Source organism: Gopherus flavomarginatus, chromosome 2 (assembly GCF_025201925.1).
Source record: "Gopherus flavomarginatus isolate rGopFla2 chromosome 2, rGopFla2.mat.asm, whole genome shotgun sequence".
NCBI lineage: Eukaryota > Metazoa > Chordata > Testudines > Testudinidae > Gopherus > Gopherus flavomarginatus.
In genome coordinates, this window is record NC_066618.1 from 251,381,639 (window position 1) to 251,404,501 (window position 22,863).

At 43.5% G+C, this 22,863-nt stretch overlaps 1 protein-coding gene and 1 long non-coding RNA gene across 4 annotated transcripts in view; one reads left to right on the plus strand and one right to left on the minus strand.

Moving 5' to 3' along the window:
• Positions 1 to 22,863, plus strand: part of LOC127045304 (carbonic anhydrase 13-like) — a 45,555-nt gene that overhangs the window by 18,534 nt on the left and 4,158 nt on the right. The window contains exons 2-6 of one of the 3 annotated variants that reach the window (XM_050941307.1): positions 556 to 753; positions 13,055 to 13,173; positions 17,059 to 17,154; positions 17,905 to 17,967; positions 19,098 to 19,253. In XM_050941307.1, coding sequence (XP_050797264.1) covers positions 556 to 753; positions 13,055 to 13,173; positions 17,059 to 17,154; positions 17,905 to 17,967; positions 19,098 to 19,253 — 632 coding nt within the window. The remainder of the gene's footprint in view (positions 1 to 555; positions 754 to 13,054; positions 13,174 to 17,058; positions 17,155 to 17,904; positions 17,968 to 19,097; positions 19,254 to 22,863) is intronic. The other 2 variants (XM_050941309.1, XM_050941308.1) reach the window with 2 other exon arrangements.
• LOC127045423 (uncharacterized) lies at positions 17,269 to 21,141 on the minus strand. The gene is made up of 2 exons (XR_007772687.1): positions 20,586 to 21,141; positions 17,269 to 17,571 (listed from the first exon to the last, which is right to left on the minus strand). It is a non-coding gene; the product is annotated as an uncharacterized LOC127045423 (long non-coding RNA).

A 22,863-nucleotide genomic window follows, 5' to 3' on the forward strand; every position in this document is an offset into this window, starting at 1 on the left:
TTAAAGGGGGGACCTTGGGGAAAGATAATGTAGTGAGGTCTAACTGAGACACTGTGTTGGATTAAAGCAAGGTCTTTGATGGCCTGAGAATTCAGTTGAGGCTCACAGTATACCGGAGGCAGGACACTGGACTGGAAGGAAAACTTGATGTTGCTCAGATGAAGAGTTAAGTATCTCTGAGCTTACTGAATGTACAGGTGCCTGCTGCATTCCTGTTGGCTAGAAGTACTTGGGAAGAGGCAAAAAGTGCCAAACTAATATTCTAATTTGTGTTTGATCAATTAGATGGAGAAGGTTCTGTGAGACCAAAGAGCTGTCTGATGACCCAGCAGAGACAGGTGTATGATATATTGAATTCCATTCTTTGGTGAATCTTTCTGTTTTTAATTTAAAATAAATAGATAAAATTAATTAAGATAATCCAGGTGAGTTCTTGTGATTGATTTTTCTCATTTGTAAATTCTTTTTTCTATGAAAATAGTAAACACAGTGTAATTAATTAATTAAAAACACCTTCTCTCTTCTTCTTTTTCACTTCCTTCCAATGCATTTTAGGGCCTTCTCACTGGAAAGAGGTTTTCCCTGTTGCTAATGGAGACCGTCAGTCCCCTATTGACATCAAAACTGAAGAAGCCAAATATGACCCCGCTCTACCTCCTATTAGCCCTAACTATGATCCAACTTCCGCTAAAGTCATCCTCAACAATGGACACTCCACATGTGTAGAATTTGATGACACAGAAAATAAATCAGGTTTGTTTCTGTTTACATTTAATTGTACTTCCATTCTTTCCATGTTTCATGAATGGAGTACAGTCTGGGTATGTTGCAGTGGAGATTATATCATGTCATATGAACAGTAACACGGTAGTTCTCTAAGTTCAAAAGCAATATTTTTTCCTGCTTGTCAGTATTTTGCAATTTTGAGATGATTTCTTACAGAAATTCTAAATCACAGTTCTCAGAAAATGCTTAGGATCACATTCTGTTAATTTTTCCCCAAATGGTATGGTCTCATCCATACAATCTCTAATCCCCAGTTTGAATTGTTTTATAACACGTTTTTCAAACACTGCTCTCCGCAGCATAGATGGAGCCTTTGTGTCTTATTGCAGGTCCAGTGAAGTGAATAAGGTCCACTTAAGTCTCTTATCTGCTTTTAAATGCAGATATTGCATGATTTATGTTCTAGCTCTGAACTCATGTCAAGAGTTGATCAATAAAGAACAAAGAAATTTATATGTCAAAGGATCCTTTTTCTTTCTAAGAAATGTCATTGTCCCATTTTCTTTTTTCTTTTATTTTTTTAAACACCCAATGACTCTCCTTTTGCAAACAACTATGGAGGCTCGGAGGTTGTCCTGACCAAAAAATCTTTCTGTTATATTTACTGACTTCATATGGGTTTTCAGAATGCTTCCTTTGCATAAGAGAGGCAAGCTTGCATCTACAGAAAGCTCTTTTTCAAACTATACAAGTGTAGCCCTTCAGAAGCGAGAGAAGCCTCTTATGGTTGATCTGTTAATTTCAGATACTGCCTCACTACTTGGAGAAGGTTGTTGAGAGAAGCCTTTGTTATAAAGGCAAGTGAGAAAATAAAACCCAATTTAGTAAGAAACTGTTTTGATTTTTCTGTTTGTTTGCTGTTTGAAATTTGCAGGATGTCAGGATGTATGAGTAAATATTCTCAAACCCTTCTTTGTAATTCAGTTTCATTAGCAGGTGCTGTAAGATCAAAGGTTGTTTGTATGTATTACCAAGTTTAGGATAGTTAAGAAATTGAGCATGGACAAAATAAGATTTACAAAGAAAGCTGAGCAGGAGAATCCTGCCTTCCTGTGTTACAGAGGAAGGAGGAACTGCTTTAGGCAACAGTTTCATTTCCTTGCATTAACTGCACTCAAAAACAAAACAATGTAAAACTTTAGAGTCTACAAGTCCACTGAGTCCTAGTTCTTTTTCAGCCAATCACTAAGACAAACAAATTTGTTTACATTTATGGAAGTTAATACTGCCCACTTCTTATTTAAAATGTCGCATGAAATTGAGAACAGGTGTACTTTTGTAGAACTTTTGTAGCTGGCATTGCAAAGTATTTACATGCCAGATATGCTAAACATTTGTATGCCCCTTCATGCTTCGGCCACCATTCCAGAGGACATGCTTCCATGCCGATGATGCTCATTTAAAAAAAAAAGTGTTAATTAAATTTGTGACTGAACTCCTTGAGGGAGAATTGTATGTCTCCTGCTCTGTTTTACCCGCATTTTGTTTTACCTGCATATATTCAATGTTATAGCACTCTCAGATGATGACCCCAGCACATGTTGCTCATTTAAGAACATTTTCACTGCAGATTTGACAAAACACAAAGAAGTTACAAATGTGAAATTTATAAAAATAGCTACAGCACTTGGCCCAAGAATCTAAAGTGCCTTCCAAAATCTGAGAGGGATAAGGTGTAGAGCATGCTTTCAGAAGTCTTAAAAGAGCAACACTCTGATGCAGAAACTACAGAACCCGAACGACAAAAAAAGAAAATCAACCGTCTGCTGGTGGCATCTGACTCAGATGATAAAAATGATCTGCTTTGGATTGTTATCAAGCAGAACCCATCATCAGCATGGACACATGTCCTCTGGAATGGTGGCTGAAGCATAAAGGGATATATGAATCTTTAGCGCACCTGGCACATAAATATCTTTTGATGTCGGCTTCAGCAGTGCCATGCAAATGCCTGTTCTGACTTTCAGGTGACATTGTAAACAAGAAGCAGGCAGCATTATCTCCCACAAGAGCAAACACACTTGTTTGTCTGAGTGGTTGGCTGAACAAGAAGTAGGACTGAGTAGACTTGCAAGCTCTACAGTTTTACATTATTTTGTTTTTTAATGCTATTATTTTTGTACATAATTCTACATTTTTGAAGTTCAACTTTCATGATAAAGAGATTGCACTACAGTACATGTAATAGGGGACTTTAAAATACTATTTCTTTTATCATTTTCACATTGCAAATATTTGTAGTCAAAAATAAATATAAAGAGAGCACTGTACACTTTGTATTCTGTGTTGTAAATCAATATATTTGAAAATGTAGAAAACATCCAAAAATATTTAAATAAATGATATTCTATTGTGGTTTAACAGTGCAATTAAACGCACAATTAATCACAATTATTTTTTTTAATCACTTGACAGCCCTACTTATTTGGTTTAAATACTGTGTTTTTGTAGCTTACAAATGTGTGTTCAACAATATTCAAACAAGTGTGTGTTCAGAGATATAAAAATCATCCAAGACCCAGGATGGAGGACTTCAATTACTCAGACATCTGTTGGGAAAATAACACAGCAGAGCACAGATTATGCAACAAGTTCTTGGAATGTATTAGAGAGATTTTTTTTTTATTTCAGAAGGTGGAGAAAGCTACTAGGGGAGAGGCTGTTCTAGATTTGATTTTGACAAATAGGGAGGAACTGGTTGAGAATTCGAAAGTGGAAGGCAACTTAGGTATTCACCCACGAAAGCTCATGCTCCAAAACTTCTGTTAGTCTAGAAGGTGCCACAGGATTCTTTGCTGCTTTTACAGATCCAGACTAACATGGCTACCCCTCTGATACTTAGGTGAAAGTGATCATGAAATGATAAGAGTTCATGTTTCTAAGGAATGGCAGGAGGAAGAACAGCAAAATAAAGACAATGCATTTCCAGAAGGCAAGTCTAAGGGGAAAAACAGTTGAAGACAATTGGCAGTTTTTCAAAGAGAAATTATGAAGGGCACAAGAGCAAACTATCCCACTGCGTAAGAAAGATAGGAAGTATGGCAAGAGACCACCCTGGCTTAACCAGGAGATTTTCAATGATCTGAAAATTTAAAAAAGAGTCCTACGGAAAGTGGAAACTAGGTCAAATTACAAAGGATGAATATAAACAAATAACACAAGTATGTAGAGACAAAATTAGAAAGGCCAAGGCACAAAATGAGATCAAACTAGCTAGAGACATAAAGGAAAGCAAGAAAACATTCTACAAATACATTAGAAGCAAGAGGAAGAGTAGGCCTGTTACTCAATGGAGGGAGGGGAGAGAACAAGTTAAAAATTACTTAGACAAGTTAGATGTCTTCAAGTCACCAGAGCTTGATGAAATCTATCCTAGAATATTCAAGGAGCTTACTGAGGAGATATCTGAGCCATTAGCGATTATCTTTGAAAAGTCATGGAGGACTGGAGTAGGGCAGATATAGTGCCCGTCTATAAAATAGGAAATAAGGACAATCAGTCAGCTTAACTTCTGTAACCGGAAAGATAATGGAGCAAATAATTAAGCAATCAATTTGCAAACATCTAGAACATCATAAAGTGATTATTAACACTCAGCATGGATTTGTCAAGAACAAATTGTGTCAAACCAACTTGATAGCTTTCTTTGATAGGGTAACAAACTTTGTGGAGGAAGCAGTAGATGTGGTATATCTTGACTTTAGTATGGCTTTTGATACTGTCTTGCATGACCTCATAAACAAACTAGGGAAATACAACCTAGATGGAGGTGAGTGCACAACTGGTTGGAAAACTGTTCCCAGAGTGTAATTATCAGTGGTTCACAGTCATGGTGGAAGGATATAAGGAGTGGGGTACTGCAGGGATCAATTCTGGATCTAGTTCTGTTCAATATCTTCATCAATGATTTAGATGATGGCATAGAGACTACACTTATAATGTTTGTGAACGATATCAAGCTGGGAGGGGTTGCAAGTGCTTTGGAGAATAGGATTATAATTCAAAATGATCTGGAGAAATGGTCTGAAGTTAATAGGATGAAATTCAATAAGGAACAATGCAAAGTAGTTCACATAGGAAGGAACAGTCAGTTGCACACATACAAAATGGGAAATGACTGCCTAGGAAGGAGTACTGTGGAAAGGGATCTGGGGATCATAGTGGACTACAAGCTGAGTAGGGGCCAACACTGTAATACTGTTTGCAAAAAAATTGAACATCATTTTGGGATGTATTAGCAGGAGTGCTGTAAGCAAGACATGAGAAGTAATTCTTCAGCTCTACTCCTCGCTGATTAGGCCTCAACTGGAGTATTGTGTCCAGTTCTGGGCGTTACATTTCAGGAAAGATGTGGACAAATTGTAAAAAGTCCAGAGAAAAAGCAACAAAAATTATTAAAGGCCTAGAAAACATGATCCAAGAGAGAAGATTGAAAACATTGGATTTGTTTAGTCTGGAAAAGAGAAGATTGAGAGGGGACATAACAGTTTTCAAGTACATAAAAGATTGCTACAAAGAGGAGGGAGAAAAGTTGTTCTTAATTTCTGAGGATAGGCTAAGAAGCAATGCACTTAAATTTCAGCAAAGGAGGTTTAGGTTGGACATTAGGAAAAACTTCCTAACTGTCAGGATGGTAAAGCACTGGAATAAATTGCCTAGGGAGGTTGTGGAATCTCCATCATTGGAGATTTTTAAGAGCAGGTTAGATAAACACCTGTCAGGGATGGTCTAGATAATACTTAGTCCTGCCATAAGTGCAGAAGACTGGACTTGACATTCCTGCTTATGCATCCAAGGATTAGCCCTTTTACCCATGCTGCACTGGGAGCTCATGTTCAGCTGATTATTCATCATAGTCTTAAACTTTTTCCTGCATCCCAGGATAGAGTCCCCCATTCCGTAAGAATGGCTTACATTCCCTGCTTCTAGATGTATGACCTTACATTTCATTGTATTGAAATGCATATCGTTTGATTACAACCAGCTTACCAAGCAGTCCAGATTGCTCTGTAACAGTGGCTTGTTCTCTCCATTATTTACCCTTCCCCAATCTTTGTGTCATCTGCGAATTTATCAGTGATGATTTTATGTTTTCTTTCAGTTCATTGATTGTTTTAAACTTTTTGTGACACTGGCTCTTTTAAAGCTCTGTGTGTGTGTGCGCACGTGTGTGCAATTTTATTCTCTTTGAACATACTGGTAAATGTAATCAAATCATGATCAATTGATCTAACTAACTTTTTGTTCTGTGATCAGTTCCTCTTTATATATCAAGATGAGGTCTAATATAGAATTCCATTATGTTGGATGCAACACTTCTTGAGTTAAGAAGTTATCTTTTACATTTTTTTCCTATTTAAGAAGCCAGTCGTCCTATTCTCCACTTCTGATTTGGTGTGGGTGTTTTAGATTACACCAACTAGTATCCTATCCTGTACTTTATTTGTTAGAACATCGATCCATAAGCATTTATGGTCACTTACTTCTGAGTTGTCAGTGACTCGGAAACAAGTAATGCCATTTTGACAGTGCCACTCCCATTGCTCCTTTGTCCACTCAATCCTTTCTGAATAAGTTATAGCTAGCGATTTTAACATTCCAGTAATGCACATTTTCCCACCAGGTTTCAGCAATACCAACTAGGTTGAACATATGCTCATAAATGTGCAATTTCAGATCCTCTTGTTTGTTTGTTACCCAGTTCTTCTTCGAGTGATTGCTCACATCCATTCCAGTTAGGTGTGTGCGCCGCGCGTGCACGTTCGTCGGAAACTTTTTACCCTAGCAACTCCAGTGGGCCGGCAGGTCGCCCCCCTGGAGTGGCGCCGCCATGGCGCTCAATATATATCCCTGCCGGCCCACCCGCTCCTCAGTTCCTTCTTACCGCCGTGTCGGTCGTTGGAACTGTGGAGCGCGGCATAGCTGTCCTCCACGTCCCTAGCTCTCCTTGTTATCTCTCGTTATTGTTATAGTTGTTAGTTAGATCGTTAAGTAGTTAGTAAGTAATTAAGTGTAAATAGGTTGTAAATAGTTGTTAGCCGGGGGCTGTAGCCCTTCCTGGCACCCGGCACCAGGCTCATGCCTGGTTCGCCGGGCTTTAAGCAGTGTGCGGCCTGTAAGAAGCCTATGCCTACCAGCGACCCCCACGACGCGTGCCTGAAGTGCCTGGGGGAATCGCACAGATTGGACAAGTGCCGCATCTGCAAGGCTTTTAAGCCCAGGACAAAAAAGGAGAGAGACCAAAGACTCCGGACTCTCCTTATGGAGGCGGCACTTGACCCGGCGGCTTCGCAGGCCGTGATCTCGGCGCCGGCACCGGATCGCACCGGCACCGGAAAGACTCCCCGGCACCGACCTTCTCCGGCACCGGGTGCAGAACCAAGACCGTCAGCGTCTGCTACTCCAGCCAGGCAGACCCGACTGGAGCGCCCGGCCTCAACATCGGCCGCGGCGCCGCCGGCACCGTCGACTCCGGGCCCGGCGGGTCCGTCGAGTCCGGTGCCGCCAAGCTCCCCCATAAGATCTGGGGTTGAGATATTGGTCCCATCCACGCCGGAGACCTTCGCCTCGGCACGGGACCTTATTGCCTTGACAGAGCCTACTCAGCTGCCACCCCCGGTACCTCCGGTGCGGGTCGCATCCACAGGCAAGCCCATGATGTCGGCACCGTCTCGGGACTCGCGCTCGCGGTCCAGGTCCCGACGTCACGGCAGGTCAAGATCTCATCGCCGCTCGCAGTCCCGGCACCGCTCCCCTCGGCGGTACCGGTCGCACTCGCGGCACCGATCGACCTCCAGACGGTCGCGGTCTGACTCCAGCTGCCGATACCGGCACCGTGACTCCAGGAGCCAGTCCCGCCGTCACTCGCCGCACCGGTCGACCTCCCGGCACCGAGCTGGTGGCAGGTCCCGGTCCCGGTCGACCTCCCGGCACCGCGTCGGTGGCAGGTCCCGGTCCCGATCCCGGCACCGAAGCGGCGGCCGGTACCGGTCCAGATCCCGGCACCGCTATGACTCCCGGTACCGATCCCCGGCACCGAGAAGATCGTTGCTGCCGACCCGCGCAGACCCTTACCAGCCAGGGTCGGCCCCGCCGTGGCCTTCTAGGCAGCCACCGGCCTCCATCCCCCCTACGGCGAGGGGCGTCGAGAGGAAGTACATGGCCCCCTCTAAAGGCTATGAGTACCTCCATATCCACCCGACACCGTGTTCCCTGGTGGTACAGTCGGTAAATGACAGAGAGCGTCATGGGCAGGAAGCTCCAGCCCCCAAATCCAGGGAGGCCAGGCGTATGGACCTCCTTGGACGCAAAGTATACTCAGCTGGGGCATTGCAGCTCAGGGTTTCGAACCAACAAGCCCTGCTCAGCAGGTACGCTTTCAACTCATGGGTGGCAGCGGACAAATTTAAAGAGCTGCTGCCACAAGACGCCCGCCAAGAATTTGCAGCCATCCTAGATGAGGGCAAGAAGGTTGCGCGTACATCATTGCAAGCTTCTTTGGACGCTGCAGACTCGGCTGCCCGCACCCTCGCTTCGGGGGTAACGATGCGCCGTATCTCCTGGCTGCAGGTCTCTGGCCTTCCTCCGGAGCTCCAACATACCATCCAGGACCTTCCGTTCGAAGGCCAGGGCCTGTTTTCGGAGAAGACAGACCCCAGACTTAAGAGTCTAAAGGACAATCAGGTCATTATGCGCTCCCTCGGGATGCACACACCGGGAACGCAGCGCAGACTCTTCCGGCCACAGCAGCAACAGCAGCGCAGGCCATATCCCCAGTTCCGCCAACGGCAGGACCTTAATAGGCGCCGTGGCAGGAATGGAAGGCGCAGGCATTCGGGGAACCAAGGGGGGCAGAATCAAGGCTCCTCTAAGCCCCCGCCTGGACCCAAGCCTTCATTTTGAAGGTGCGCCCGAGGGCGCAGTAACAGTTTCCCCCACGGATTCTTCCCCCCCGTTTTCCAACCGCCTTTCGTTTTTCCTCCCGGCGTGGACCCAAATAACATCGGACCGCTGGGTCTTACGCACGGTGCAGACAGGATACCGCCTGCAGTTTATATCGTTTCCTCCTTCCCGCCCCCCTTCCTCGTCCCTCTTCAGGGACCCCTCTCACGAGCAATTCCTTCGGCAGGAGGTACAGGCGCTCCTCAGCAAAGGAGCTATAGAGGCGGTTCCGGAAAACGAGAAAGGCAAGGGGTTTTATTCCCGTTACTTTCTGATCCCCAAGGCCAAGGGAGGCCTCAGGCCTATCCTCGACCTGCGAGAGCTCAACAAATACCTGGTGAAGTTGAAGTTCCGCATGGTATCCCTGGGGACCATTATCCCATCCCTGGATCCGGGAGACTGGTACGCCGCCCTCGACATGCAGGACGCTTATTTTCACATTGCCATTTGGCCACACCACAGGCGTTTCCTTCGTTTCGTGGTGGGCCCCCTTCACTACCAATTTGCAGTCCTCCCATTTGGCCTTTCTACGGCCCCGAGGGTATTTACAAAATGCATGGCAGTTGTTGTGGCACATCTTTGGCGCAGTCGCATCCACGTGTTCCCTTACCTAGACGATTGGTTAATTCGGGGCACGTCGGAACTGCAAGTTTGCAGCCATGTCTGCGTGATCACCGGCCTGTTTGCTACTTTGGGCCTCTTGATCAACATAGACAAGTCCACCCTGATCCCCACGCAGAGGGTGGAGTTCATCGGGGCCGTCCTGGACGCCACCGTGGCCAGGGCTCTTCTGCTGTTGCCGAGGTTCCAGGCATTGTCGGCGATCGTTCAACGACTGCGGGCAGCCCCCTTGACATCAGTGCGGACATGTCTAACCCTGTTAGGCCACATGGCAGCATGCACGTTTGTGACCGGTTATGCTCGGCTCCGCATGAAGCCCCTCCAGTTGTGGCTCATCGAACATTACCGTCCGGCAAGGCAGCCGCTAGACATGCTGATCACGATCCCCCAAGAGGTGTTAGATTCTCTCGACTGGTGGCTAGACCAGTCCGTAGTGTGTGCGGGGCTCCCTTTCCACCCACCTCAGCCCTCGGTGTCCCTGACAACGGATGCCTCAGATCTCGGCTGGGGGGCCCACCTGGGAACCCTGAGAACGCAGGGCCTGTGGTCCCCGCAGGAGGTGAGGTTGCACATCAACATGCGGGAGTTGAGAGCGGTCCGCCTTGCTTGTCAAACGTTCTGCCACCAGCTTCGAGGTCGTTGTGTCGCGGTGTTTACCGACAACACGACGACCATGTACTATATCAACAAGCAGGGCGGCACCAGATCCTCTCCCCTGTGTCACGAGGCGATGCGACTCTGGGACTTTTGTGTAGCCCATTCCATTCACCTCTCGGCTTCCTTCCTCCCCGGAGTACGGAACACGCTGGCAGATCGCTTGAGCAGATCCTTCCTATCGCACGAGTGGTCCCTTCGCCCGGACGTCGCTCTCTCCATCTTCCAGAGGTGGGGTTATCCCCGTGTGGACCTCTTCGCGTCCAGGGGGAACAAGAAGTGCCAGGCGTTCTGCTCCTTTCAGGGCAGGGAGCCCGGGTCGATAGCGGATGCCTTCCTTATTCCGTGGACGACCCACTTGTACTACGCGTTTCCCCCGTTTCCTCTGGTTCACAAGGTCCTTCTGAAGGTGCTCAGGGACAGGGCTCGCGTGATCATGGTAGCCCCGGCGTGGCCCAGGCAGCATTGGTACCCCATGCTGCTGGACCTGGCCATAGCCGACCCAGTTCCCCTGCCCCTTCACCGGGACCTGATTACCCAGGGGCACGGGACTCTCTGTCACCCGGACCTGCAGTCGCTGCACCTAGCGGCGTGGCTCCTGCGTGGCTGACCGGTTCTGAACTGCGCTGCTCCACACCGGTGAGGGAGGTGCTTTTGGGCAGCAGGAAGCCTTCCACAAGAGCGACATACTCGGCCAAGTGGAAGCGTTTCTCCTGTTGGTGCGTGGAGAGAGATCTCCGCCCTATGGAAGTTTCGGTGGCCAATATCTTAGACTACGTTTGGTCCCTCAAACAACAGGGTCTGGCGATATCGTCGTTGCGGGTCCACCTGGCAGCTATCTCCACCTTTCACCCGGGTGGGGATGGTCGCTCTGTTTTTTCTCACCCGACGGTGTCTAGATTCCTTAAGGGGCTGGAACGTTTATACCCTAACGTCCGACTCCCTGCTCCAACCTGGGATCTTAACCTGGTGTTGTCTCGGCTCATGGGGCCCCCCTTTGAGCCGTTAGCTACTTGCTCCCTGCTTTACCTCTCTTGGAAGACTGCCTTTTTAGTAGCTATCACCTCAGCTAGGCGGGTGTCGGAACTCCGGGCTCTTGTGGTAGACCCCCCGTATACAGTCTTCCACAAAGATAAGGTGCAGCTGAGGCCACACCCTGCCTTTCTCCCCAAGGTAGTCTCGTCCTTCCACATCAACCAAGAGATATTCCTTCCGGTTTTTTTCCCGAAACCTCACTCCTCAGGCAGGGAGCAGCAGCTCCACTCGCTTGATGTCCGTAGGGCTCTCGCGTTCTATGTGGAGAGGACCAAGCCCTTCCGCAAATCCCCCCAGCTTTTCGTGGCGGTAGCGGACCGCATGAAGGGGCTTCCTATCTCCTCCCAGAGGTTGTCCTCATGGGTAACGTCCTGTATCAGGACCTGCTATGACTTGGCCCACGTCCCTACGGGCCGGGTGACTGCACATTCTACCAGGGCGCAGGCGTTGTCGCTGGCTTTCCTCGCCCGTGTACCCATCCAGGAAATCTGTCGGGCGGCGACCTGGTCATCGGTCCACACCTTTGCTTCCCACTACGCCCTGGTCCAGCAGTCAAGAGAGGATGCGGCCTTCGGATCTGCAGTGCTCCATGCCGCGACTTCTCACTCCGACCCCACCGCCTAGGTATGGCTTGGGATTCACCTAACTGGAATGGATGTGAGCAATCACTCGAAGAAGAAAAGACGGTTACTCACCTTTGTAACTGTTGTTCTTCGAGATGTGTTGCTCACATCCATTCCACACCCGCCCTCCTTCCCCACTGTCGGAGTAGCCGGCAAGAAGGAACTGAGGAGCGGGTGGGCCGGCAGGGATATATATTGAGCGCCATGGCGGCGCCACTCCAGGGGGCGACCTGCCGGCCCACTGGAGTTGCTAGGGTAAAAAGTTTCCGACGAACGTGCACGCGCGGCGCGCACACCTAACTGGAATGGATGTGAGCAACACATCTCGAAGAACAACAGTTACAAAGGTGAGTAACCGTCTTATTCCTAGCATCCTTTGATGGATTTTTGTTCTTTATATCTTCATTTTGTGCTAAATGAGTGCTCATTTGTTCCTCCTTTTCACCTCCCACTTTTGTTGTTGGTGTATGCCCTACCAGCTTGTGCCTTAGGTGACTGGATCCCCTTTTCTGTATCTCTATAATGGGTCTAGCTAGAACCCCAGAGCACAACAGTCCTTTTTTATGGTGTGTGGGGAGGGGGAGGGGAGAGCTGAAATCAAGATGTAGCTTTTCTAAGAGGCAGGAGATTCAGTGTCAGGGCATTACAGAGACTGCGATGAGATCGGATCTAAAGTTCTGATCTTGGATTTTGGTTTGGATCCATCTCTAGTTGGTTCGTTTTTTGTAAAAAGAGAAATATTTACACAACACAACACACACACACACACACACGCCTTACATGTGTTGTTAATGTGCCATTTATTTACATTTTACATGTCACTAATTTTGAACTTGGACAAAACAGATGCATTATTAGCTTCACTTTGTTTATAGTCATTTTCACTGCCTGGTTTTCGTCTTTGGTACAGTACTATTTCATCTGGGTTTCAAACAGTGCCAAGGAATGTTGAAATACATTTTAAATCAACTGACCTATTTTCCTCCAATTTTATTAAAGAATCTACCTTTCTATGGCACCTAATCTTTAAGCCTAATTTGGTTGTCAGTGTCACTTTGAAATGTGTTGATAAGAATGTAGCCGCCAAATAGGTAGCATAATAATAATTCAATTTCTTAGAAGAATTTAAAAAAAAAAGTACTGCTTCCTGCCTATAGTAAGACACATTGGGTGATTTCAGTTCATCCCCTAGTAGCAGTTATTAGCTAATTTACATATATATAACTTTCTCTTGTTGTTGTGCAATAGTGGCATCCTATTAATACATATGCTTCTAGAATCTATATGAGAGCCTGGATCCTGAAATGGTGCTGTATGCATGAAAGCGTAGGTCAGAAACTTTTATTATAATGCATGTCCCCTTGGCTAAAAATCTCTTATTATCTGGTTTATAGTGCTGAGAGGGGGACCACTCAGTGGAAGCTATAGGCTGCGCCAAATTCACTTTCATTGGGGGGCCAGCGATGACATTGGTTCTGAGCATGCAGTGGATGGAAAGAAGTATGCAGCCGAGGTAAGGCATTGTATTGAATTTTATAAAGGCCACAGTCTCTCTGTAGTTAAAGCTGTGACTAGCATTCCATTGTAAGACAGATTTTGGTTTCCTATCTTTTCAAAACATAAGCAGTATGCCTGAAATTTTTCATGTGTGATCCTATGCCAAAGGAGAATATATTTAGAGACCTTGGCAAAGGGTAAGACAAGAAGTACATAAGATATTATAAGTGGAAAATTTAGAGGATTTTATTGTTTGAGAATTTGTTTTAATCTTTTTTGTTTTTATTTTTTAACTTTTCCTTTGGGATCATTATATCTCAAAATAAACCTGACATAGAAACTGCAGATTTTGGTTTTTTGATCATCCTTACTGAGGATATGTGCATTTTACTATTTGCAGAAGAGTAGAGTGGTTATTTTTGTGGTGTATGTAGCAATGTGACAGTTATGCCTTTGTTTTCTGTGTACTGCACCTTTAAATGTCTAAGGCCTATGCTGCCTACAGAGACAGGCAGCCATTATGAGTGTTCCATTTAGTGCAGAATGTCACAGAGGAGAAACGCACAGTGTGCTCTCTCGTGGAGTCTTTACTTTTGCTCTTGCTTGTTCCTTGCTTTTGATTATTATACAATAAAAGTAATTCAGACTGAAAGTATCTGTTTCCTCTTTGCGTATGGGAAAAATAAAACAAGTATTTTTAGTTAGGAAAATGGGATCTCAAACAACAAATAGCTCAGAGAAAGTGAGAATTTTCCTGGGTAAAAAAGGAAAATAGAAAAGTAAAAATCAATTTTTATGGAAGATTTCCACTATAATGCAAAAGAGGAACAATTTGAAATATATGTACAAAGTCCTGATCAGTATTTTATTGGAAATGCTATAGAGGACAGTGGTAAGAAAAAACAATCAATTTTTCTACCACTGGTGGGGAAAGTGACATTTGCAGTGTTTAAAGGCTTATGTTTTCCACAGGAACCAGGTGAGATGGAGTATAAAGAATTAATAGAGGTGCTTAAAAACATTATGTACCAAAACCAAATTTCTAGCTGAAAAAAAAAATAAGTTCCATCTCAAAAACCAAATGGAAGGAGAAAATATCTCTGAATTTCTAGCCAGTCTAAAAAGCTACCCACTACTTGTTATTTTGGTAACTTTCTGCAAGAAGCACTTTAGACATCGTTTTGGTTTTGGGATAAGGAAACCAGAATTAAGATCGAGGCTGCTGAGCACTGGTCATGCAGAAGAAATACCTCAGGAGATGAGAATGCTGTTTCAGTGTTGAACTTCCTGAAGAAAATGCTCTAACAAATCAAGAAAGCACCTCTGCCAAATTGGCACATGCTAGAAGAAAGCGTTCACAAGCAAAGAAGACTACGTGGCTTGCCTCATGTCAGAGGACATCAGGAAATAGGAGGGCTCCCCAGTCCTGTTGCGTTGTGACATCGCATTGGCCAGCCCAAGTTCTCTTCAACAAGCTGCAGTGCAGGAGCAGTGGTAAGATGGGATACATCCCTTAAAAGAGAAGTCACAAGCCATTCAGAATGGGGCTCTACCCCAAAATGTTTCACAGTTCTTGTTTGTTTTGTTTGTTTGTTTTTTTGCAAAATTATAGGGAGTAGTGTGGTTTACTTAGCTGTGAGGATTTTACTTTTTGTCCTTTCTTGTTTGTTGTTTTTAATTCACAATAAAAGTCATTCCGACTGAAAGTATCTGTTTCCTCTTTGTGTATACAAAATATAACATTTTAAAAGTTATTCAATCTAGCTTTTGTGAATCTAAAATCGTGAATGGTCCGATGGTGACATTGTAAGCTCCAGAATACTAACATGCATACATGTGCACACAGAATGGTCTATTGGACTGAGAAGTGAGGTATGAATTCCTATATTCTATTTCTGGTCTTAATACTACTACTTTGGACTTCTGTGATAGCTTTCCTACAAGAATATCTAAGGGCTTGTCTATGCAGGGAAGCTATTGTTAAATAAGCTAGGGTATGAATTTAAAGATTAATAGCTATTCTGTACTAACTCCCCAACTGGGCACTCTTACTCTGCACTGAGAGCACCTGGGTGCAATTTAGCTTCACTTCCAAAATGTATTAAGCTACTCCACACTCAGACACACTTTGTGTGGAATAAGATTGTCCACACAGGAGCTATTCTGTGCTAGCTATTCTGGGCTATTTCCCCATGTAGACAAGTCATAAAGCCACAATCCAGTGACACACTGAAGCATGTGTTTAACTGTAAGCGTGAAGCTATTTCCATTGACTTCAATTGGATTTTTCACATGCTTAAAGGTAAACTTATGCTTATGTACTTTGCCTGGTTTGGGGCCTAAGAGCTTAACAAACATTAATTATGCCTCACAACACCAATTATTATACCCATTTTACAGATAGGGGAACCTTAAGGCTAAGTCCGTGTCTGAGGCAGGATCTAGAACCAAGATCTCTGAGACCCCTGTTTTATCCACAAGACCACACAGCCTCCCATGCAGTTCCTTCAGGCAAGCCATTAAGACCATGTTTTCTAAGGAGGCCTTTATTTCTGGTGTCCCCAGTTTTTGTGTGTTCGCCCGGAGCTCAACAAGCATGGCTTCAAATGAAGTCACTGGGAGCAACAGATTCTCAGCGGTTCTGAAAACCTAAAGATGGACCCAAAATTAAAAGCCTCTTTTGAAAAATTTGATCTTCAACTACTCTGAGTTTATAGACTCTGAGTGAGTTAGTAAATCTTATGAGATTAATTAGATAATGTTTGTACAGTACTTCAAAAATAAGTGCTATATAAGAATTACTTTGTGTACACTCAACGGCATGGTAGTGCAGAGAACAGCAGTACTCTGCACAAGGGAGGAAAGACATCTGACTCTGTGACTTGGCTCCTTCCGTAGAGACTTGAGGACTCCTGACAGGGGAATACAAACATGACTTTAGGGAGCATGGCTTGGTAGAAGGGGTTGGAGGGCACTGGGGCAAAGATCACTTTGTTGTTTGCCTGGCCAAATCTTGGCAATCCTAGGACTGGCCAGAGTGGATCTTCCAAACTTTGGACCAGTCTGCATGGAGCATCCAAGCAATTACACATCAAACAAACGAAGCGTTGCTCGTTACAAATCTACCACAAAACATTCCCAGTCAGAAATCAATTGGAAAAGCAGGTGCTCAGCACGTCTGAAGATCAGGCCACTTTCATTTAGATCCTAAATACAAAAGCTGCTAATTTTTTTTTTCTCCAAACTTCAAGTTTTTCTTTGAAAAATTTTCGTAAAAAATTAAATTTGAGAAAAAAGAGGGGAGGAGGGAGATTGTTTTTGTGAAAATTTCATTTCCCATCCCCCTCCTCATTTCATGATCAGCTGTATAGTTGATCAGTGTGTTGCTGAAATTTTGACTGAGGAAATGGGACGGGGAGGGGGAAATGCTGATGACGTTTGCATAATTTTATTCCACCACTTATTTTTACCAGCTCTACTAAATGTGGATTTAAGAGCCTAACTTTAGCCTTCAATGTTTGAAAATTTTGGCCTATGAAATTTCAGTGTTTCCCAATATTTAGAACAGTGAGTATCCACAGTATTTCAGATACTGTGGTGGTGGTAACTGTTGCTAAATTTTGACTTTTAATAGTAACTGCTGTACCTGGAATGTAAAAATGCTGTTAATTGTGCCATTCTCATATCTGTTCAAATCCCAGCCACATCAGTGTTTGTTGTTGCCCTTTGTATGATTATATATTTCCAGATTTCAATAAACATAAATATTTGCAGCTGGAAAATTGAATGCATCTGAATATAAACAGGTGAAGTAGAAACCTCAACACTAGTAAAATTGCATGTTAATTGTAATTGCACCAGTTAAGTGGGAATTGACACTATTTGTGCTTTTGCCTTTCAGCTTCATGTGGTTCACTGGAACTCAGACAAATATTCCACTTTTGTTGAGGCTGCTCGGCAGCGGGATGGATTGGCTGTCATGGCAGTATTTCTAAAGGTAAGCAACGATTGCTTTATCCCTTTTAATAAATCTGTGTTATAAGCTTAAACAACAAAACTGTTATTCTGTAGCAAATATCCTTTTACCCACAATTCCACAGCAGCAAAAATATGAAGGCAAAAACCACATGCCTAATTTTTAATGTGTTTGTAATAGTAGATTGCTGCACCACCTGGAAGACTCCAAAATTCATAACATTTAAGACTAGAAGGGACCTTTGGATCATCTAGTCTGACCTCCTGTATATCGCAGGCCATTAAATTCACCCAGGCACTTCTGTAGACCCAATAATGTGTGTTTTTTCTAAAGCAAATCTTCCAGAAAGCACTAGTTTTGATTTGAAGATATCAAGAGATGGAGAATTCACCACTTCCCGTAGCTGTTTGTTCCAATGGTGAATTGCTTCTTTTCTGTCTAGAGAGGAAAACAAATATTAGAGGATTTCCTTAAAATCTCTGAACAAGATTGTGCCTCATACACTTGATAACCTCTCATTCTAGGATAAAAAAAATCACCGCTTCCCACAGCTTACTGACTTTGTGCAAGGAGCCATATAGAGTTCCAGATTGTTTTAATTAATAATGGCCTGACACTACATCCATTGATGTTTATCAGAGTTTTACCATTAACTTCATTGGGTGAAGGATCAGGCCTATGTGAAAAACTTTAAAATTAAACATTAATAGGTGAGAAGTGAATGCATATTCTTCCCTCGAGAGTGTGATCTTTGACTCTTTGCCTTTACAGATTGGTGAATGTAACTCTCAGCTGAAGAAAATTACTGACCGTTTGGATGCCATTAGAGCCAAGGTAAAGTAATTCTCCTAAAATTCTCCAGTACTTCTGCTGCTGTTCTTTTTCTTCCATGCTTCACATTCACATTCCTTAGGCATTTACAGCCGGTAAACAAGGATTAGCTCTGATTTGGGGCAGTTTAGGGGCACTTTTGCTGGATAAAGTCAGGCACAAACCAATGCAGAGGGAGGGGAGAAGATCATTAATAAGCTGTAATATTTAATCCTTGACAAATAACATTATCATCAAGATCACTGACATTGGATAATTGCACATTTTATTTTTGTGGCGTTCCCTCTTCTCCCCCCCCACCCCCCGCAAAAATATGGAGAGTTGAGACATTTTTTCACTTGTTTTATGGGGGGAGAAAAGGATCATGTCCCCTTCGATTAGCACATGGAGTGGCCTTGCATGCATTAATTGGCCCTTCATATGTGAGGGGGGCAGTTATCTCTGTGACGCCAAACCCTGCAGAGGCCTCTCTCTTGGTCCAAAAGTCCATATGGGGAGGGAGGGCATGGATGGGTGGGCCAGGGAGGTGTGAGTGGGCTGGTGCCAGGTGGAGAAGACACAGATTGCCATCCCACCAGCTCTCCAGCCATTCCAAGCAAAAGAGAATACATCCAGATGTTGTATTATTTTTACATCAGAGCCCCCATCACTAGGCTGTTCGTAGTCAACAGGAGTGCCTGGTAATATGGCTTCAGTGGAACCCTTCTGTCACCAGAAGGAACACTAGGGGCAGATCTGCTGTAGAGGCACAGGACCTTCACATGGGTGGCTTTGGCCCACTCCCCTCCCTAGGTTTCAGAGCCTAAGCTGCAACATCTACACAGCTATTTTTAACATGGTAGCTCAAGCCCAAGTCTGTGGACCCGGGTTGGGAGGCTCACTGCCGTGAGCTGTGTAGATGTACCTCTGTGATCCTCCAGAGCCATGCAAACCTTGCTCCCACCAATGGAACAATCTCCAACAGTTTTTCTCTCCATAATTCTCCTTTGGCATGATTAGTGGAGGGAGATCCTGCTTGACGCTTTTAAATAAACAAAATGTTCTGACACTAAAAAGAAATTAACTAGACTGCAAAATAAGTGGTTGCTAAATGTGGTGGTTCTGGGTTAGAATGTGCATGCTTCTTTTTCCAGGGTAAACAAGCACTATTCACAAACTTTGACCCTTCCTGTTTGCTTCCTCACTCTCTGGACTACTGGACTTATCTTGGCTCTCTTACTGTTCCACCTCTTCTTGAAAGTGTCATCTGGATAATTCTCAGAGAGCCTATAACTGTTTCCTCTGAGCAGGTACACTTTGATCCCCCCCAACCCTTCAAATATAATGTTTTTAAAACTGAATTATGGTTTAAAATGATACTCCCAAGACTATTTTATTTATACCTTTAGATATTTAATTAATTATGACATTTCTTACCCTACCAAATTTTGTCCTTTACATTTTTGTCTTGAGTTTTTCTAGAGAAATTTGAAATTAACATGAATTTTTGTTGACTTCCGTTGGCCATCAGAATGATCAAGTATTATTATTAAAATGTTTTGAAATGAAAAAAAAATGGTTTGGGAGCTACAAATTGGGAAAAATGCAAGAAAGAAACTGATAGTTAATATCATTTGAGGGTTCTGGACCACTTGAGTTTCATTCCATAGATTTTACCATCTCCAAAATGCCGCTATTCATTTATTTCTTTGTATTTAACTCATTAATTATCGAATTCCAATTCAGCAAATAGCCAAATAAATACAGAGCGTTTCCTACTAGATACCAAGAGTATGAAATTTGGTCAATCTCAATACTGTAGTTACTACTAATAACTAGTTCTTAACAATCAGGCTAAGTGAATGTAGGAGAGGGATGAGCACACCACTTGGAACTGCCCTTTATATTTCTCATGTTACTTACAGCTATAAAATTGACCTTCTGGCTGTATATTTGTGGATCAACAGTGACATCCAATGGTTACTGAAGTTAATACTCTGAGGCAGTGGAGATGCTAAAGGGAATATAATTTTCCAATTTCTACTATTAGAAATTGATAACCTGTGCTGCTGTTAGTGGGTATCATTACTCCAGTTGGCATATAAAAAACTTGTGGCTTTTATCTCACCTCGGTATTTACCTGTTCCATGTTATAGATAACTCACTCAGTAAAATTAATTGTTCTGGGCCAAATAATGCCACCCTTCCAACCTTACCAATGAATAGCCTCGCTGAGCCATCCTGTAGCTCAGACTAATCCCTTAGCAGGACTATAATTAAGGGGAGTAAGATTGTCCCACTGAGCGATGCTACTCAGTGTGATTAAGATGGGTAGAATGTGGCATGGCCCACTAGCTGCTAAGTTTTAAATGGTGTGGTTTGATCGGTATCTCTTTGCTGGTGGATGCTAAAGGTGAAATCCTGGGTCCGCTGAAATCAGAAGCAAAACTCCCATTGACTTCAGTGGGCTAGGATCTCAACCTAGAATCATTATCTCTTAAGAGAGTTCAAGTACTCAAAAGAAGAGCTGGGAAGTTTAAAGGTCACGTGAAGGGTAGACTTCTGTTTATGTTTAGCGTTTTTTCTTCGAGTAGCATTTTACTAAGAATGAAAGAACTAGTTCAGAAGAAATAAGAACTGACCCTAATCTTTGATCAAAATGCAAACCAGGTGTTTCAGTGGATAGGATATCTGTGAGAGAATCAAGAGACATTGAGCTCTGGGAACAGATGACCTTGAACAACACTGACCCACTCAGTGCTCACCTTCCCCATCTGTAAAATAGGCATAATGCTTACTGGGCTTGGTAAAGCTCTTTAAGATGAAAAGGTGCTATATATGTATTCAGTATCATGATTATTACTGCTGTCCAAAGTTCAGATCCAGACCTGAACTTCCCAAATCCAAAGTTTTGATTTGGCATAATCTCTAGTTAAAATACTTTAAAAGTGAAATGTTGCATGGAACAGGGAACATGTATACCATTTTTAGGGAATGAAATATCAATATCTGATGCAACACATTACTTCATTTCTAAATATGTATTATTTCAAATTCGATCTATCCTGTTTAGTGTGTGATATTTTATATGTTCTATAATTAAATACAAAAAATTGTTTATTACCTATTATTTGTTTCTAGTAGTGCCCACAACGTGACATGTGCTGTACAAACATAAAAGAAGTCACAGTTCATGCCTTGACTGGTACTACTTTGCAATTTGATTGTTAACTCTTCATTTTTATATTTTTTTCTTAGAAGCTTAAAATACAATTTCTTCCTCTATTGATTTTATTCTTTTCCACTAAGGAAATGTTTTAAAAATAAAGAAATAAATGTCAGTTTCCAGTTTCCAGTGAGTTACAAGAAACATCAGTATGGAAAAAATGCCTTAATTTTTTTAATAGTAACTTCAAAGGGAGAGTTATTTTGTTTTTTTACATTTTTTGTTAATTGCTTAATGAAAATTAATTTATTCTCAGATACGTTTTCTTAATTGAGCATGCCACGTTATTAGTTACTTAAACACTTTAATTAACATAGTGGTGCATATTCTTAACTTTGGGTTTTGTCAGTGAAGTGTCCTGCTGATTAAACCTTGATTAAAGAAGTATGAGTCAGTAGTTTTTGTTTTTATTCTGTCGACTGAAACACTGACATACATGGTAAGGCTGTGAGTTTGGAAATCTGAATGTATTACGCAACTTATACTGTTTTGCATAAGTAGTACATAAGCATCATCACCCTATTTACATACTTTTCCCTCCCTTGCCACTGTCAATCCATCATTTCCGTCTGCTTCGGTTCAAGTTTTTCCCTAGCTTTCCATCTCCATCCCCACCCCCACCTCCTGAGCTAGCTTCCCCCTTGAGTTCCTCCACCTTCCCTTCCTTCCCCCTCCCAAGTTCCCCATCTGCCCCAACCCCATTTTGAGTATCCCCAATGTAACCCTCTGGTTCTCCCCTGTACCTGGAGCTTCCCTCACCCCCCCAGAGTATGGTCTGTGCCCAGTCTGTGGCCTAAAGGTGTGAGTAGAGTGACCCTCACTCTATGTATCCCCTCCCAGTGCTGCTGTTCTAGCCATATTTCTAGGCTCACAGACAGGCTGTCTAATTCTAGGGAGCTCTGTGGTGAGGGCACACCTGCAGCTGGATCTTTATGCTTAGAATCCAGACTGTAAGTATAGAGAAGCAGTCTAGTGTGTCTCTTTCTCTCTTTCCTACTTGGGAGCGTGTTGCTCAGGAGCCTAAGAGGCGACAATAAGGCCTGGTCCACACTTAAAAAGTTAGGTGGACATAGCTATGACGTTCATGGGTTTGGAAGTAAAACCTTAGCTATACCGTCCTACCCCCCTGCCCAGTGTAGACATATCTGTGTTGACAGAAGAATATTTTCATCAACCTTGCTCCCATCATTGCTCCCATCATTCGAGGAGGTGGAGTTCCTGCAGCAATGGAAAAATCTCTTCCTTTGGTGTAGGATGCGTCTACGTTAACAGATTATGCCAACGTAGCTTTGAAAACATGGCTATGCTGGTATAGTCTCTGAAGTGTAGAAATACCCTGAGAATGGGACTCTCCTGGCTAGTCCTGAAGCCTTATGGGCACTGACTGTGGGCTTGATTCTCTACTCTCTTAGGGCTAAATTGTACTTCTGAGGCACAGCCCAAAGCAAAAGAGTGACTTACTGAAATCAATGGGAGTACTAGGAGTAAGTTTCTACTCAATGTGAGGAAGTAACAGAATCTGGTCATCAGTGATTTTCTACCCTCTGCTGCCTCTCCCAGATAACTACCTTAATAACCACTTTATTTGGGATGCTCATTTTCTGAAGGAAGTTTGTCCCCCCTCCTCCCAGACAGTGAGCCTGCCATAACATACCATATATCCACTATCAGAATCATGACTTTTGTGCTGCCCT